This window comes from Dasypus novemcinctus, chromosome 14, assembly GCF_030445035.2.
Source record: "Dasypus novemcinctus isolate mDasNov1 chromosome 14, mDasNov1.1.hap2, whole genome shotgun sequence".
Taxonomy (NCBI): Eukaryota; Metazoa; Chordata; class Mammalia; order Cingulata; family Dasypodidae; genus Dasypus; species Dasypus novemcinctus.
Window position 1 is genome coordinate 48,687,149 of NC_080686.1, and position 18,105 is coordinate 48,705,253.

Genomic DNA, 18,105 nt, shown 5'->3' on the forward strand with positions numbered 1-18,105 from the left:
AAGTCATCAGAAAATACACTTTAAATCTTTGAGAATTTAGTGTCATATAGATTCCTAGACGTGGAAAGGACATTAGAGAATCATCTAGTCCATCCCTTCATTTTCCTGATCAAGATTAAAGAAGCTTGCTTGGGCTCAAATACGAACCATTTGTAGCAGCAAAAGACTAGGAGCTCATCTCCCAACCTCTAAACCTTTGTACTTTGTGCTGTGGCATGGCAAATAAATGATAGAATTTCTAACTTTCAAAACCTTAACTTGCTAGTTGGGTTTTATGACTAGTTCCTTCCCCACCGCACCCCTTTTTTTCTTTTTTTATGGTACTAGGGCGGGGGAATGAACCTGGGACCTTGTATGTGGGAAGCCAGCGATCAACCACTGAGCACATCAGCTCCCCTGAGTTGGTTTCCTTGTTTGTTTTGCTTGTTGTTTGTTGATTTGTTCTTTATCTTCCATTTTAAACTTTTGTCTAAATAAGGTTGCATAGAGAAAGCATTTCATTTTAGGAAATTTAGGAATGGCATTTTTCTGAGATGATCTGGAGCATATGTCACATGACCTGAAGCAATGATGAAATGAATGTTAATTGTTTTTATGATTTGTCACTGAAAGTAGTTGTACATTCAAAATGTTAAAGGGATAATTTCACAAACATTACTTAATATTATCAAGCACTCTGGATAGTAACAATTCACTCTTGATCATTTGTCAGAGTAGTTGCCCTTTAAAACAATTTTTTAAATCATTAAGTCTTCAACACTTAGGCAGCATAGCATTGTGGAAAGAGCCTGAGTTCTGGAATCAGACAGCCATGGGTGTGAAGCTAGGCCAGTGGCCTGGGCAATTCAGTTTGCCTGAGTTTCCTCATTTTAGAAATAATATCTTACTGTATGACAGTTCTGAAAAGTAAGAGAGTTTTCTTACAACTCAGTGCCTGGTATATTATATGGCCACAAATAGTAAATGTTATTACTGTCTTAAATAATGAAGGGACTTCAAAAAGTAGGCCTTAAGTGAATAGTCCCAAAGTGTTGTGATGATTAATTCAGCTAAATATATCCAGTGTTTAGGGCAGGGCTCACATGCAGTGAGTAAAGGCTTAAAGATCTCCTGTTCCCTTTACTGTTTGCCTGATCCAGTCTGGACTGCATCTCCACAGTCTTCCAGTCAGGAGTGAGCTCAAGGTGATATGTTCAGGAGACCTTTTTTTACACTTTATAATCACACTTTTGATTAGCTATTTCATATGATAACTTCTGCTTTCAGCTCCATTCTTTCAAGACTGCATGTCTGAAAATACTCTGGATGCATTGAATGTTGAAATACTGCGCAATAAGCTGTACAAGGTAACTGTTACCCCAAATATGTCTTTAACAATATAGCATAACTAGAATTCTTTATTAATAGTTACATTGCCCTTTAGCCAACTTCTACGATTAAGCTATATATGTTTAGAATATAGCTCGTATAATCCTGTCCTGTCTTCTAGTTAAATGCATGCTTGTTTTTTCCCCCACCTAACAAGACTGAGAGGAAATAACATGCCCCATTCTTGTCTGTATCCCAAACTCCTTGCACAGTTCCTGGACTATAAAAGGGGCTGCTTGGATGGATGGGGGGTGGGGGTGGTGAGAGATGATCCATTTTAAGGCAACCAGCATACAGAGTGATCTGTCTTATGTTCTGTTCATCTCTGTCCTTGATCTTCCAAGAGATTCTCTAGATCTTCCAGTTCAGCTGCTCGCACACTTTTAATCTGAAAGAATGCAGCATGTTAGGATGATCATATTGTGTGCTAAGTCATACATACTGCTTTCCATAATCTGGCTGACTGTCTGTCTGGATTGTGCTGCCAACATTTCAGTAGTTATATTATAGGCCAAGCAAAATATGTCCATTTTCATTCATCCTTGGCTTATCTTAGTAATTGAATATATACTACTATATGTGTGTGCACTTGCACATGATATGCCGGAACACATGGTCTCTCAAAAGCATTGTACTTCAGGCAGTTTTCCTTTTTATAAAGAGATTTATGAACTCAGAGGTGGCTTCCCTGAGGTATAGCTAACAGAAGGCATCGTTCTAAGCAATTTTTTTTTTCTCTCTCTCTCTCTTTATTTTGTTTTTTTAATGTTACATTCAAAAAATATAAGAGGTCCCCACATAACCCCCGCCCCCTTCACCCCACTCCTCCCACGTCATCAACCTCTTTCATCATCATGGGACATGCATTGCATTTGGTGAATACATTTTAGAGCACTGCTGCACCACATGGAGAGGGTTTACATTGTAGTTTACACTCTCCCCCAGTCCACCCAGTGGGCCATGGCAGGACATACAATGTCCAGCACCTGTCCCTGCAGTACCACCCAGGACAACTCCAAGTCCTGAAAATGCCCCCACATCATATCTGTTCTTCTCTCTTCCTATCCTCAGCAGCTACCATGGCCACTTTCTCCACATCAATGCTACAATTTCTTCCGTTCCTAATCACAATAGTTCCATAGTAGAATATTAGTAAATCCATTCTAATCCATACTCTATTCCTCCATCCTGTGGACCCTGGGATGGTTATGTCCACTCCATCTCTATATTGAGAGGGGATGTTCTGAGCAATTTAAACACACTAACTCACTGTACTCAGCAAAACTGTGAGATTTGAACTATCCCATTCTTCCAATAAGAAAACTAAGATATGGAAAAGTAAGGTTTACTTAGCAGAAGTCTGTTGGCTTCCAAGTAATAAAGTTGGGATTCAAACACAGTCAGTCTAGCCCTGCAGCCCAACTCCTACATTTCCAAAATATCCCATGCTCAAAGTCATCCAAAGTGGGTCTCCTAGGAAAAAAGAGATTAAATGTCAGCATAGGACCAGTTATTTGCTGAGCTTGATGCTAGATTCTGCCCATAAAAGAGCTCAGCATTTCTATTAGAAGGGAAAGACTTAGTCATGTGAAATAATCCATGAGCCATACAGAAAAGAGCTTGTTAAATAATTATAGGGTATGTTAAGTACAATTAAGTTTATTCTTTTGTGGAGTTCTTTGTTAGTCCTTGCAATGTCTTGTAATGTGGAAGTTTGTACCAAATGTATTATAAAATATCTCCTATGGGAGAAGTATTTCAATTTCCATTAAAGCATTTAATAAACCATGAAAAGCTGATCTAGAAACTTCCAGAAGGAAAATATTCATTTTATTCTTTTATGTCTTCTTTTTAAGTCTTACCTTGAGGCATTCTATACATTCTGTAAGAATCATGGTGATGTCACAGCAGAAATTATGTGTCCCATTCTTGAGGTAAGAGTCCTTGATTTTTTTTTCTTTTATGCCAGATAATGTTCTTAGACACTTTCCATTTATTCAGCCCTAATTTCTGTTTTCTTTAATCTTAGAAGCTACTTTATTTAGAGATAAAACAAGTAATACAATTTATCATTTAGTTTGATGTCTTTAGTTAAGAGTGGTATGTTCTAAGTTTTCTATGTGGAGGAGTTATTTTGGAGTTAGGAAAAAATAATGCTTAAAGGGTTTCATCATTATTAATTTTGATGTATAATATAGATAATAATTAGTAAAACTTTGTATACTATGAACAATTGGACTATAGATACTTTTTTTTTTAAGGCTGGGACCTCATATATGGGAAGCAGACGCTCAATCACTGAGCTACACCTACTCCCTAGTACTCTTTTAAAAATCACATTCGTTCCAGTAAGAGTACATTGGTGGGGAGCAGATGTGGCTCAAATGGTTGAGCACCTGCTTCCCATTCCTATAGGAGAGGTCCTGGGTTCCATTCCGAGTGTCTCCTGAAAACAGAAAAAAACAAGCAAATGAAAAAAACAACTCAGGGGAGGTGATGTGGCTCAGTGGTTGAGTGCTGGCTTCCCACATATGAGGTCCCAGGTTCAATCCCCAGGATCCAGTACCTCAGGGGAAAAAAGGTACATCAGGTAGCCAGAAACCCCACAACAAAATGCCAAAGCCCTCTGTGGCTCCATCCATGCACAGTTCCAAGTGCTGTCCCTAACAAACCTCAAGCATCCCAGCCCTGAGCAGACAGACCCCCTGGAGTAAGGGACTCACAGCTAGCTAGTTGTATGTCAATTGCCACTGTCTGTTTCTTCCTCTTTAGTTGATGTTATACTCTTTTAAAATTCCTTTTTATCACCACGGATTTCATCTGTGCTCAGAGATCCTCTTGCTTACTAATGTTGGTCTACAGATACATAGGAGATTTGGGAACAGAGGTAAGAAGGTTCTGTGAGGCAACCTGGGCACAATTTATACTGTTTTTCATAGATCCTTTACCAATTTCCTAATTCGCTTAAATAAAAAATACCATTTTGGGCTTTTCTAAGTCCTTAGTTTGCCCTCTGAAACTAAGGATCTAAAAATGCCTTTAATCATTAGATTTTCTATTACAGTGATTTCATGGGCCCATCGATATTTAGATAAACTCAGTGACTTCTCTGCTTTTAAGAAAAGACTGATAAGCATTACCCTTTAGGCAAAAAAGAAAAAAAACCTGAATAACTTCATCTACATATATTTTAGCCTAATGATCTTAAACTATATATAATCTTAGTTCCCCTCAGAGCATCTAGTCATTAAAAATTTTTCAATTAAAGATTCTTCGCTATCCTCTTTTAAAACTCTTAAAGCAAAAATAATTATTGAAGTAAAAATCTTATCCCTGGAGAACTCCAAGGAATATTAGGTATCCAATAAATAACATTTCTTTTTGGCATGTTGAACATCAGCAAGTAAGCAAATCTTTTTATAGATTACATTTATAATGAGAAACATAGTGACTCTATGAAGCTCTCCTTCTCCTTCGTAAACTTAGCAACTGGTCATACTGTAAGAAGTCACATTATCTCTGGCTAAGATGTATACTTTCTACCTGGCATAAATCCTGTGGTTTAGAAATGGTTTATGGACTTTATACCCACAAAATGTGACATAAAATTATGCTGAAATTTGTAACTTTACAAAATATATACAATATAACACTAATCATGGCTAACATTTATTATGTGCCATGTATAATCCTAAGGTATTTCATGTGCATTAATTCACTTGGACCTCAAAACAACACAATGAAGTGGCTATTCTGGTATCTGTTTTTTTCAGAAGGTACAACCGAAGCACAGAAAAGGCTAGTAACTTAACCCGATATCACACAGCTAGTAAATCAGGATTTGAACCCAGGCAGCCTGGCTCCAGAGTCTTTATGCTTATCCAATATGCCATATTACCTCTACAGTAAATTGACCATTCACAATTCTTTTGTGTAAAATAAGTGCCAATTCTTAAGCAAGATCATAATGCATGTACTATAAGAATCAGAAATAGAATTGTTTTTATAATCCTTAGTAATGTAATAAAGGACACACAGTATTAGATGAATACTTGTCACTGAGAAGATGTGATCAGATCAAATTACTATATGACCAGTGTCTCGTTGCCCCTTTCTCATCCCCATAATACTAACATGTTTAAGTTAATTTATTTCCAAACAGAATTAAAATAAATCCATTTAATTGTCTTCATACATTTACATGGAAATATCAGCTACACTTGGCATGCAATTATCTTTCTAATGATATGATCAGAAGATGTTTGACTTTACACAAATGTTCTAAATCTTGTAATTACCCTGACTTTTTATTTGTGCAACTGCAGAGCATATATTACCATTTAATCTCATTTGACATGAGATTTGCAAAGACTTAATATGGTAGAAAAGAACATTAACCTAAGCTTGCATGAGAAAATTTGACCTAATGACAAGATTGTAACTTCATATGAACATGTTCAAGGCAAGTTCAATGAAGTATTAACTGTTTGCCTTGTTTTTCCCTTCTCTTGGTTAATGAGTCACAGTGAAAAATAAACACAGAATGTATTTTATCTCTACTGGTCAGCACACGCTGCTAATCAGGCTGGGTTTGACTGCACTTCAAGTCTCTGTCTTCCGTTGCCGTTGACACCTCCACCCACCGGCTCCCACCAAGTATATCCTTCCTCATGTAAGAAACTGGCAAGAATGTGTGGCCTGATCAGCTCGACTCTGTCAACTGATGATTTTGAAAGAGTCATTTCACAAGGCAACAGTGCATTTTCTCTTGCAACAGCAACAAAAAATTAAGTCATGGTTTTAAAATGAATAAGTATTTTTAAGGAGGAGCTAGAGAAGTGGAAAGGGAAAGACTGAAGACATCCAAGTTACAGTGTGTCACTCAGCCTTCCAAACCTCTGCAAAGGATATAGGGGTTAAGTGTGACTAATATTTCTTTCATTTACTCTCTATTACATTCAGGTGTAGTGGCAAACTATCTGCTTATGGACTTTTAAAGAACAGTATAGTCCTTATACAATTCCAGAATTAAAGTTCTTTTCCAGAAGAGGATGCACATCAAGAGCTTCTAGACTAGATTGGGAGGAGCAAGCTAGATATAGTTATAACAGGAGTTATAATTAAAGGTAAATTAAAGTGTAATAGAGGTTCAAAGAAAATCCTATTCATTTAGAGAAGAAAGAGGGCAAGTTTTTGAAAAGCTGACATCTGAATGAGCCCCTCAAGTGCAGGTAGGCTTTCAACCTGCAGGGCTGTGGAATGGAGTATGTGCCTTGTAGACATGGGGAAGAAGTGTTAGCAAAGGCAAGGAATTGGAAAGTATATGGAGGGTTCAGGTAACCATTGCGTCAATCATATTAAACTCTTCATATTTTCTCTCCAGCTACCTTTCCATCCTTTCTCCAGCTATTTCCCAATATTTGAGTTAAGAACATCTCCCCGAAATGCCATGCTTTTCCTCATGCAGCTTCTTCCTTCAAATGGTCTCCTGCCTTACATGTCTATAGTGCTGCCTGCACTGCCCTATTTCTCTCCTTGCATCGTAAGATCTTAAACGTAAAAGCACATTCGGGAACATCTAGCACGCTTACCTCCATTGTTGTTCCTCCTGCTCTAATTATTTCAAGGTTTCTTTTTTTTTTTTTTTTTATTGACTTTGTAATAATATTACATTAAAAATATATATGTGAGGTCCCATTCAACCCCATCCCCCCACCCCCCCCTCTCCCCCCCCAACAACGCTCGTTCCCATCATCATGACACATCCATTGGATTTGGTAAGTACATCTTTGGGCACCTCTGCACCTCATATACATTGGTTCACATCATAGCCCATACTCTCCTCCATTCCATCCAGTGGGCCCTGTGAGGATTTACAATGTCCGGTGATTGCCTCTGAAGTACCATCCAGGGCAGCTCCATGTCCCAAAGACGCCTCCACCTCTCATCTCTTCCTGCCTTTCCCCATACCCTTCGTCCACTATGTCCACTTTTCCCATTCCAATGCCACCTCTTCTATGTGGACATTGGATTGGTTGTGTCCATTGCACCTCTATGTCAAGAGGAGGGTCAGATTCCACCTGGATGCTGGATGCAATCCTCCCATTTTCAGTTGTAATCACTCTAGGCTCCATGGTGTGGTGGTTGTCCTTCTTCAACTCCATCTTAGCTGAGTGTGGTAGTCCAATAAATCAGATTGTAGGTGCTGGAGTCTGTTGAGGCTCAGGATCTGGCTATCACATTGTCAGTCCAGAGATTCAAATCCCCTAAATATATCTTAAACCCCAACATTAACTGCACCTCCAGCACATTGGCATGAAGGTCTTATGAAGGGAGATCCCATCTGAGTCCAGATTCATCACACATAAACACCATTTCCAAAGAGGGGCCATCTGCCCTGGTAGTTAACCCCATCGGCCATGACCATAACTCCCATGGGTCTCTTTAGCCCTCAAGGGAACCAATATCTGGGGGTTGTATCTGCTTTATCTGTCTCTCTGACTCTGCTCAGTTGTGCATGAGGGCAAACCTTCTGCCAGCCTCCAGACTCTTTTTTAGAAACTCGTAGCCATATAAACTCATTTCTCCTTTCCATTTCCCCCTTACTTTAGGTCAAACAGCATTTTAAAGTCATGGTATTTTATGTAGACATGGATATTCTGCTGATCCGCATTGAACCTTCCGTATAAGGTCATTTTCCAGTTGCATCATCAGTTGGTAGTTGATAGTGGTCCCTCGTTGCCAGGGAGGCTCATCCCCGGGTGTCATGTCCCACGCTGGGGGGAAGGCATTGCATTTACATGCTGAGTTTGGCTTCGAGACTGGCCACATTTGAGTAACATGAAGGCTGACAGGAGGAAATTCCCAGGCACAAAGTTGTTCTAGGCCTTGTTCTTATTTTGGGTTTATCAGCTCACAAGCATAGTCATTAGCATCAGGGGCTCACTGTTGAACCCTCACTCCCTCCCGGTCCCCGCCACTGTACCTGGGAGACTGTCGCTGCTCCCCTAGGGACCACGACAGAGCACCACTGGCCAGGAACCCAGTACCCCCCCTACTGTGGTTTTTAATTGTTGCCACTATGAGTATATCCAAACATTACCATGCACCCTGGACATATGTTCTGTACAGCTCCCTGTCAGCCATATATCACCTGTCATTGGTACCCCATACCAGTATCCCTCCATTGCCATTGTTGAAACACTCTGTGATCCAGAACTCCCTGAAATTTGAAGCCCAATGTAATTTCATGGTCCCTTACTAGAGAATGGCATATAGCGATGAGTTTAAAGGATAGATAAAGAACTTGGATAAAGTTAGATAAAGAACTTAGATAAAGAATGTTGACTTGAAAAAATTCCACATCCTATCTTTTTCTTTTTTTTTTCCCCCCCCCCCCCCCTAATTATTCAGCTTTTCTTCACAGGAGTCCTAGACCACAGCAATGTATATATATAATATACAGCACTCCCACACATCCACCAGAAAACCTTTTCCCTTCCACAGTGATACTCTTACGCCCTATTCATATCATATTTACTTAAAGTGATGTACAGAGTCTGAGACATTAGCTTTCTAACAAGGTGACATCTGTGCTTACATTGTGGTGCATACTTTAGGATACACAGTTCTTTACATTTTTAGTTATCCTATGTTTTACATTATGGTTTACATTGTCAGTCTGTCATCTCCTATATGTTATAGTGTAATATTACGTTTTATATCCATCCTTGTGTACTCTCAAGAAACTCCTCTCTTACCCCCCATTTACTTTGGTTCCACACATTTAACATCCATTTTCCCTTCCACCTTGGTGTCCTCAGTGATAGCCAACCTCCGTTTCCTGAGGAGCCAATTCCAGAGATAGATGGAATAGTGTTCAGGTCCTAACTTACTCAACTGCCCCAATGCCCTGGGAGCCACCCTTTCTCTCGAGGGATACAGTTCCCTCTATTTGATGGCATTAGTCCTCCCCAGGATGTGGGTCCACCCCCACTCTCACTACTTGGGTTTCTACCCCATGGTGTCACCCACTCTGGCAGAATGAGCATTTAGACATTCCCCAGGAGCCCGTCCTGCATCAGACCCTCCCCTCCGAGCATTCTAAACAGGTAACCCTCTTTATTATATTTTGATATGATTTTCTTGGCATTTTACTCTCCACCAACACCTGACCCTCTCCTGGTTCGTATGCTACCCCTCCCTCCCCCCACTTTTGGGCAACGTTACCCATCCGTCCCTCCCCAGCCACCCTCAAACCCGCAAAGCCCCAAGCAAAGGCAACCCCTTGCCCCCCTTTTATCTCTTCTTTGTGTTCATACTTACCACCATCTCGTCTTAAATTCGACCCCTGCAGACATCGGCTCATATCCTTCCTCCTCCCTCCGATTTCCTGTAAGCCTATCGTTCAGTCTCTTGCTATCTAGGGCAGCTTGTTTATTTCATATCATTGAGGTCATGTAGTATTTGTCCTTCAATGTCTGGGTTGCTTCACTCAACATAAGGTTCTCAAGATTCATCCATGTTATCACATGTGTTTGTAGTGTGTTTGTTCTTACAGCCGAGTAGTATTCCATTGTGTGTATATACCACATTTTATTGATCCACTCATCTGTTGATGGGCATTTGGGTTGATTCCAACTTTTGGCAATAGTGAACAATGCTGCTATGAACATTGGTGTACATATATCAGTTTGTGTTCTTGTTTTCAGTTCTGCTGGGTATATACCCAGCAGTGGTATTGCTGGGTCATATGGCAAATCTATGGCTAGTTTTTTGAGAAACCGCCATACTGTCCTCCAGAATGGTTGGATCCTTCTGCATTCCCACCAGCAGTGGATGAGTGTTCCCCTTCCTTCACATCCTCTCCAGCACTTGTATTCTTCTGTTTTTTTCATAGCTGCCAATCTTATGGGTGTAAGATGGTATCTCATTGTAGTTTTGATTTGCATTTCCCTGATAGCTAGAGATTTGGAACATTTTTTCATGTGCTTTCTTGCCATTTGTATTTCTTCTTCGGAGAAGTGTCTGTTTAAGTCTTTTTCCCATTTTTTAAATGGGTTGTTTATCTTTTTATTTTCAAGATATAGGAGTTCTTTATATATGCAAGTTATAAGTTTCTTATCAGATATATGGTTGCCAAATATTTTCTCCCACTGTGTGGGCTCCCTTTTTACTTTCTTGACAAACTCCTTTGAGGTGCAGAAGGCTTTAATTTTGAGGAAGTCCCATTTATCTATTAGTTCTTTTGCTGCTCGTGCTTTTGGTGAGATATTCATAAATCCATTTCCTATTACAAGGTCCTGTAGATGTTTCCCTACACTGCTTTCTAAGGTTTTTATGGTCTTGGCTCTTATATTTAGGTCTTTGATCCATCTTGAGTTGATTTTTGTATAAGGTGTGAGATGGTAATCCTCTTTCATTCTTCTACATATGGCTATCCAGTTCTCCAGACACCATTTGTTGAATAGGCCACTCTCTCCCAGTTGAGAGGGTTTGGTGGCTTTATCGAATATTATGTGGTTGTATATGTGAGGTTCTATATCAGAGCTTTCAATTCGATTCCATTGGTCTATGTGTCTCTCCTTATGCCAATACCATGCTGTTTTCACCACCGTGGCTATTTCAAGGTTTCTTGAACCAAGGTTTCTTATTGCCATGAAATCTCCATCTTGCATTTCTTCCCTCATCCCTAGGCATTCTAAACTTCCTGACAAGACTATTTCAGTAGCCAGAGGCAGCTGCGTTTGCTTCCAAATAAAAACCCCCTGCTTTCTGTTTCACCCAAAATTTCCATGAAATCAAAAGGATCGGATTCACTCTACTTCTGATAGGAAATACCTGTTCTAACACAAGCCGGTAAAATCTGTTGCAAATCTGACTATATTACTGGCTAATTAGTTGAAAAGTGAGCAAACTTAATATTTTAGAGCAGTTCTTTTCCAGCATAGGAATTATCTTGGAACCTCCTTAAAATCATGATTCTGGTTCAGTAGGCTGGAGTGGGGCCCCAGGCTCTGCATTTCTAACAAGCGTCAGGGTGATGCCAAAGCTACTGATCCATGAAACACGTTAAGTAGCAACGTTATACAGAATACTGGCATAAACTGTTCTGTCAATGATTTAGTAAATAGTTAAGATCTTTCTATGTGTCAGGCACTGGAGATTCAAAAATGAATGATGGGGGAGTGGGTGTAGTGCAGTGGCTGAGTTCCGGCTTCCCTTCTACGAGGTCCTGGGTTCAATCCCCAGTACCTCCTTTAAAAAAAAAAAAGGGACATGGGCCTGTAAAGATTAGCATATAGTGGGGGGGAAATACATGTACAGATTTAAAAATACATAAAGTGGTAAGTGCAGCGTGCTTCAGGTATATAGCAAAAAGTAACTTAGCCGAAGAACACCGTGGCGAACCCCATGGTGAGCAGGGCAGGAGCCCATGAACAACAGACGAGATGGAACGGTCAGAGAGCCAAGAGACAGTAGAAACGTGGAGACCAGAGGAATAGAAACGGAATTTTGAGGAGTGACTGGCTAGCTGAAAGATGAGAGCTCAGGCACAGAAAAGACAGCCATGAGTGCATGCTGCCCTAACTTCAAGATCACGTAGCCGAAACCTGTTCACTTCCATTTAAGGGAACCAAGGCCCTGAGAGGAAGTTAACTTGCCCCCAACCACATAATTGTCTACAGAGCTAAATTTATTGGCACACAGAGAAAAAACCATGAGAGTACAAGCAAATGGTAGGTAGAACAAAATTTCATTATATCCATTGTTAAAATTATACTAAGAGATATTGACACATATGACCAGCACTTTTTGTCCCAAACCCCCTGCTAGGCATTTTCACTTACATTTTTCTATTCCACAAGATGTTAGTCCCACTTTTATGGAAGAGATTCCTGTGACTCCAGTGACCTACACGACAGACGCATCATCAGCTAATCTCAGGGTGCTTGGGAACTACGTAGTGGCGTTTCAAGAGTCATAGGCCATCGTCTCTGCTGTGTGCTCCTTTTCTGGCAAGTTAAAGTTACTCCATCAGAAGAAGAGAACATTAATATCACATGTCGGTATTATAATTAGATACGGAAAGGAAAATGAATTTGCCTACATGGGGATCTGTCTATGGCATTTGGTAGGTGATTAGATTTCACTGATTTTTATCTTTTGTAAATTCAGTTTGAGGCTGACAGACGTGCGTTTATCATCACCCTGAACTCCTTTGGCACTGAATTGAGCAAAGATGACCGGGAGTCCCTCTACCCCACCTGTGGCAAGCTCTATCCTGAGGGGTTGCATCTTTTGGCCCAAGCAGACGACTTTGAACAGATGAAGAGAGTAGCGGACCATTACGGAGTACGTGCTCCCTAAATACCTTATGATCCCCAATGGCATGCGTTAATTTATCATGTGTGCTCTAGAAGTCACCCATCATATTGACACTTCTTATCTAAAGCAGTGAAAATCTTTTAAGGTAGCAAGCCATGTCCTTGGTGTTACTGCCTCTCCCAAAGAAACATTTAAAGTTTCAAGCCCAATCTGGTGTTTTCTTTCTTTCTTTTTTTTTTTTAAGGTTCCTGTCAAGTAAGTACTTGTTTAAATCTCCAAGGAGTGGTCATTTGAGCACTTCTTTTGAAGTGCTTGATAAAGCAAGTTCCCCAAGAGATTGCTGCAGTGTTCTGGAAATATGAGCTCATGTCAAAGTTATGTAAAATAGTCTGGCCCAGGAGTCCTTTCAAGTGCCCATTGGGTAAACAAGGTTAGGTACGGAATGTCTATGTGGACTACAAGGGAGAAGATGGACGTGTCAGTATATACTACTCCCTTTGCTGAGTGGCCAGAAATAGGGAAAGGAAATAGAGCTGTTTGTGTCCTTCCTCTACTCCAGCTTCCAGCTGCTCTTGAAGAGCCTAATGTGTCTGAGTTCAAAGATACACACAGTGCCCCCCATACTGTTTCCTCTGATATGTAAAGAGTAACATATACAAACCCCCCAGGTAACTTTTCCAGGACTAGGATAGATGTCTCTCATCTTTTCCTGTGTATTTCTGAAGCCTTCCAGGAAAGAGGTCAGCAAACTGTGCATAAACCTTTATAGCATCTCATATGTAATTACATGAGGCTTTTTTGCATAATACTAAATTTTTAGCTTCTCCCCAATTTCTACCCCCTCCATACTTAAAATTCTATGGGAATTATCAGTTATCATCTCCAAATTGCATACTAATCAAACCACAAGTGTTCTGAGCCTTTATTATGTGCCTCTCCAGTCCTGAGAAGTTACAGGTGGAAATTAGTTCAAACTGTGGACACTGAGAAAAGGAATTACTTTTGCCTTTTGCCTTGCAGGTCTGAGTAAGCCAATAGGTTAGACTTCACCCACACTCTCTTGATACTTGGATTTTGAAGGTATTTCCTCAAGAAGCCAAAGAGCCTACAAAAAAACATTTAGGCCTTCCAGTATAAATGCACACTTAAAATAATGGATAACATATTCATATATATGAAATATATGAAATATATTCATGTATAAGAAATAGAAATTTCTTATGAAATTAACTTTGTTTTTAAGGTATACAAGCCTTTGTTCGAGGCCTTAGGTGATGACAATGGGGGAAAGACATTGGAGGACGTGTTTTATGAGTATGAGGTATGATAAGTGGAAATGCTATTAGCCTGTATACTCTTTTTCTCTTGGGATTTTAAAGGTGGTTTTTGTTTTTTACAATTTCTTGAACCAAATGATTTGGCACATTCATAGTTTGGCAGGGCATCGTGAAGAGTAGATTAGTATCTCCTCCTAGAGGGCCAGGCCCCTGTGGCTCACAAGTGGTACCTTCATGTGGAACTGCCCTAGCCAAACAGAAACGCACTCAGTGGAGCTCTGGAGGAATGCAGTGAATACATAATTAATTCTCACAGAGGCACAAAGCTAAGCATCATCATGATCAAAGACTGCCTTTCCCCATGGTATCCACTCTATTACCTTTTTTGGTCCACGGACCCCTTTGCCAGTCAGGTGAAAGCCATGGACCTCTTCCTAAGTCACATTACTAATATTACTATGTATTGTTTAATAAATACACCACAGCACCAACACGTCCTCACAAGAATAATGGTTTTTGAATTTCAGTTCAAGCTCATGGACCCCTTGTTAAGAAACTCTGCTCTATTAGATGTATCTTCTCCATCTCTTCTTCAAAAAGAGGTTGATCCATGCTTATAATTCTAACTCAGAGACAATTATAATCCTTAGGAATTATTTCTATGGAAATCCATCCAGGGGATCTAGATTATTCTTTTTCCCTTAAAAACGTAGAAGGCTTAACCTACTTATAGTCAGTTCCTGGGCTACTCACTCTACAGTTCAACACAAAGGGATATTTCTTGGTACCAAATAAGGTCCATCAACCCCCTCCCCCTCCAATCTAGAGAACTTTTCTAGAATATTCTGTTCATTTCTCTGAAAACTTTGACCCTTCCATCTCAATCTGATTGGAAATAACAAGGAACTCTGAAATGTATCAAAGCTTTAGGGTTAGATTTGCTCCAAGGACAGAATGGAAACATTTCTCAAAGGTCTGCTCTTCAGATATTTCCAAGCTTTCTAGTCTTTATCCTGGAAAGAAGTAAAAACAGTGCAAGTTTTACCCTATATGCTGGGGCTTTTTCCACCCCGTTGCACTATTACTGCAAAGGAGGCTGCAAGGAAGCCGTCCTTGGCAGAGAAAATGAGTCTCTGTTATTGAGAACTGGGGCCTCTACTTCCTAATTACTTCACTGATTATTTCACTTTTCCAAGGTGCTTGAGGGTCTTAATACTTTTCCTCCTCTTTCCATCCTAAATGTCAAAATGGAAAAGAATAAAGGAATTGTTCCATTTCAGACTTTACCCCAATTTAAATACTTATTTTTTGAAATTTACCTATTGCTTACCTACCTGCTATAGAAAAAAATGAACAAACAATTCACTGTATGTAAAGTTGCTGCAGAGCCTCCCAAGAAAGCTTAAAATATCACTCAGTCTGAATTCGAGGGGCCTTTGTCATTGCCCTAGAGGGGGTTTAGCCAACCTAGAAGCCTTTTCAAAATTGCAAAACTCATGGCGAAGGAGAAAAGCTTTAACTAAATTAGATGAGCCCACTAGCTAGAAGCTAAATAAGTATTACTGCAAAGTTACGCACACACGCTGCTCCCCCATCGCCACCCAGAAGCTCTCCTACATTTATTGTGGTAACCTATATATGACATAATTTCCCATTTAAGCACTTTCATATATACAATTTAATATTAGTATTATTTTTCCATTATCATCATTATCAAAACTTTTCATCGCCCCAAACAGAAACTCTGTACCCATTAAGCATTAACTTCCCATTCCCCACCCACCCTGACCCTGGTAGCCTGTAATCCACTTTGTCTCTATGAATTTGCAAATTCTAGGTATTTCATGTAAGTGGAATCATATGATTTTACCCTTTTGTGCCTGGCTTATTTCACACATGATATCTTCAAGGTTATACAAACTTTCTTTTTAAACTACTGTTGTCTCTACCTCTGTCTGCAGATTGACACTATCCCATTGGTTTGCTGAGTTGATTCCCTCCAACTGGTCCAACTTGGATGTTGTCTATTTAAATATAAGTGAGCACTGCACAGATTCAGTGCCAAATCTGTAACTTAATCTTTTGCAGTAAATAGTTTGTTCCAAGCAAGTTGATAGTTTGTTATCTTTTTATCCTTCCTCAGGTACAAATGAATGTGCTGGCCTTCAACAGACAATTCCACTATGGCGTGTTTTATGCATACGTAAAACTGAAGGAACAAGAAATGAGAAATATTGTGTGGATAGCAGAATGCATTTCACAGAGACATCGAACTAAAATCAACAGTTACATTCCAATTTTATAACTGAATTGGGGGACCCCAAAGGCAGAAAATCATAAATGTTAAAACTAAGTTATAGAGGAAAACAAAAGGAATTGTGTTATATTATCTGGGCTACACAAAAGTAAATCATGTTGCTCATTCACAAATTGTAGACCCACTGGAAACACAGTAAAACAACCCTGAACCAAAGCATTTCTTTTTTCTACAACTTCAAATCTTATTTCCACATTTGTCTCATTGTTCTGTGCCTTAAACATTAATTTTAATTAACCCTATTATACGTTTCCTGTTCTTGTTTGGCTGTGTTAAAAATTAGACCTAATGAAACATTTTACTCTTGCTTTTCCATGCAGCTCCATGGGCCCAAATACTGAATTAAAAATATTTCTTAACTCTTCTTTCCTTCCCTATGTCCATAAAAGTCCAAAACTGTATGTTGCCAACATGGACCACATTTTATGAGAAATATTATAGCTGTTATTTTCAAATGAACTTTGATCTGGTAAGCTTGGAAAAGCAACATGATTCCAAACCATATTCCCTAGATATAAAGAGTGTTAAATTTGTCATTAAGGCTACCACTTATAAATTAGTTTTGCATGAATTTCTTTAAATAAAAGATACATTTCTCTTCTGTGAGTCTTTCGTGTTTTGACTAAGAAAACCCCCAGCTATATGTATTCATTTATTGACTCAGAAGAATAATTCACAGCTTCATTTTGCAGGGTATGGATTCTTCACAAAACCTGTATAGAACTGGTTAATAGGACCAGAAAAAGATTGGAAAAATAATTTAGTAAAAACACCACCCAATCCTTTTGTTAAAAATAAATTCCTGAGGGAAAGTGGGTGTGGCTCAAGTGATTGGGCTCCCATCTACCATATGGGAGGTCCAGGGTTCAATTCCCAGGGCTTCTTGGTAAAGGCAGCTGGCCCAAGCAAAGAGTTGGCCCACGCAGACTACTAGCCCAAGCAGAGTGCTGGCCCAAGTGGAGACGTGGCACAGTAAGATGATGCAACAACAAAAAAAAGTGACACAGAGGAGTGACAATAAGAGATGAAGCAGACCAGGGAGCTGAGGTGGCACAAGAGATTGAGCACCTTTCTCCCACTCTGGAAGGTCCCAGGATAGATTCCTGGTGTCACCTAAAGAGAAGACAAGCAGACACAGAAGAATACACAATAAATGGACACAGAGAGCAGACAGTGGGGGTGGGGGAGAAATAAATAAAAAAGATTTAAATAAAAAAAATAAAAAGTAAAAAAAAAGAAATTAAAAAAATAGATTCCTGGGAAGCAGGTATGGCTCAAACAGTTGAGTGCCCACCTTCCATGTGGGAGACAAACAATGAGCAAAAACAAAAACCAAAATGAGCAGACAAGCAAAACAGCAAAACAAAACAAAAAACTAGCAGAGAGCAGATGTGGCTCACAGTTGAGCACCTGCCTCCCACAGGGGCGGTCCTGGGTTCAATTCCTGGTGCCTCCTAAAGAAAAACAATGAACAAAAACAATGAGGAGGGGGGAACCAATGAGCAGACAGGGAGCAAAAATGAGCAAACAGATGAGGGAGCCATCACATGGGAGAAAAACAAATTCCTAAATATAAAATATTTTTATACATATTTTCACACATATGTGAAAATCTTTCCAACGAGAATATTTGCAGAGAGCAAAAAAACTAGAATCTAGTTCTAATTTTTCTGAAAAATCCATCTTTAGTAAAATGTTTTAGTAATTTTAGTGAGGAGCTGAAGGGTCAAGGCCAGCCGCTACCTGAGTTGTGGGGGAGTCTGAGTCAGTGCTCTGTGGAGGGCTCTGTGCAGACCCCTCAGCTTGGGCCAAGGA

At 39.7% G+C, this 18,105-nt stretch overlaps 1 protein-coding gene and 1 long non-coding RNA gene across 2 annotated transcripts in view; one reads left to right on the forward strand and one right to left on the reverse strand.

Moving 5' to 3' along the window:
• Nucleotides 1–16,891, forward strand: part of ATP6V0D2 (ATPase H+ transporting V0 subunit d2) — a 71,302-nt gene extending 54,411 nt beyond the window's left edge. Inside the window, exons 4-8 of the mRNA XM_004474757.4 lie at nucleotides 1,267–1,346; nucleotides 3,225–3,302; nucleotides 12,547–12,723; nucleotides 13,940–14,017; nucleotides 16,117–16,891. Of these exons, the coding sequence (XP_004474814.1) occupies nucleotides 1,267–1,346; nucleotides 3,225–3,302; nucleotides 12,547–12,723; nucleotides 13,940–14,017; nucleotides 16,117–16,278 (575 nt within the window). The 3' untranslated portion in view covers nucleotides 16,279–16,891. The remainder of the gene's footprint in view (nucleotides 1–1,266; nucleotides 1,347–3,224; nucleotides 3,303–12,546; nucleotides 12,724–13,939; nucleotides 14,018–16,116) is intronic.
• Nucleotides 1,314–12,391, reverse strand: LOC105744296 (uncharacterized). The gene is made up of 3 exons (XR_001117420.2): nucleotides 12,219–12,391; nucleotides 2,718–2,841; nucleotides 1,314–1,756 (listed from the first exon to the last, which is right to left on the reverse strand). It is a non-coding gene; the product is annotated as an uncharacterized lncRNA (long non-coding RNA).
• Nucleotides 16,892–18,105: the final 1,214 nt, after the last annotated feature.